The following is a 713-nucleotide window of genomic DNA, read 5'->3' on the forward strand; positions in this document are numbered from 1 at the left end:
CGTAGGAACCATGCTGGGCCTCTGCGCCTCTGTGCAGCCGCTGACCAGAACCTTGGGGCCCACCCTGGGAGGCCTCCTGTACCACAGCTTCGGAGTCCCCGTTTTCGGCCACGTGCAGTTCGCTGTCAACTTCCTTGTCCTGCTGGTCCTCTGGAGGCAGCCTGTGCCCCCAAAGATGGACAAAGCCTGGTGACCGTGGCCCCCAGGCACAGACTGGCAATAAACTCCCTTACGACCTCTTCCAGCCTGGTTTCTATCAGTTGGGCAGGGGGCCTGGGGACGAGGGCAGGATGGAGCCTTGGATGCTGGAGGGCTTCCTGGAGGAGAGGGCCTGCAGCTGTGCCCCAGGGCTCCAGGGAGAGCAGAATCACCCAAGTTCATCCCAGTGGGAGGTGGGTCCTGCCCCCGGAGTCCGCCACCAAGGTCAGTGAGGAGTACCCCCTGCTGCCACCCAGACAGCTCTGCCCACGGACGTCCCCAGAGACAGGGAGCTCCGTGCTCACCCCTTCACACCCCCCACCCCACACCAATCCCCCGCCTGGGGCCGAGCATGCGCTGCCCGCACACCCTCCTCGGCCCTTGAAATTGCTTCCACTCGTGAACAGAAACAGGACATGGTTGTTTGAAAAGATCAGGACTTTTGACGCTTGGGAAGAGATCTAGGAAAAGGACCCTCATTTCACGTTGGGGAGCCCAGTGGGGGGAGGGGCAGC

At 62.6% G+C, this 713-nt stretch overlaps 1 protein-coding gene across 1 annotated transcript in view; it reads left to right on the plus strand.

Moving 5' to 3' along the window:
* Nucleotides 1–193, plus strand: part of SLC67A1 (solute carrier family 67 member 1) — a 24,073-nt gene extending 23,880 nt beyond the window's left edge. Inside the window, 1 exon segment of the mRNA XM_007466010.1 lies at nucleotides 6–193. Coding sequence (XP_007466072.1) covers nucleotides 6–193 — 188 coding nt within the window.
* The last annotated feature ends 520 nt before the right edge of the window (nucleotides 194–713 follow it).

Source organism: Lipotes vexillifer, unplaced genomic scaffold (assembly GCF_000442215.2).
Source record: "Lipotes vexillifer unplaced genomic scaffold, Lipotes_vexillifer_v1.1 scaffold1094, whole genome shotgun sequence".
Lineage (NCBI taxonomy): Eukaryota > Metazoa > Chordata > Mammalia > Artiodactyla > Lipotidae > Lipotes > Lipotes vexillifer.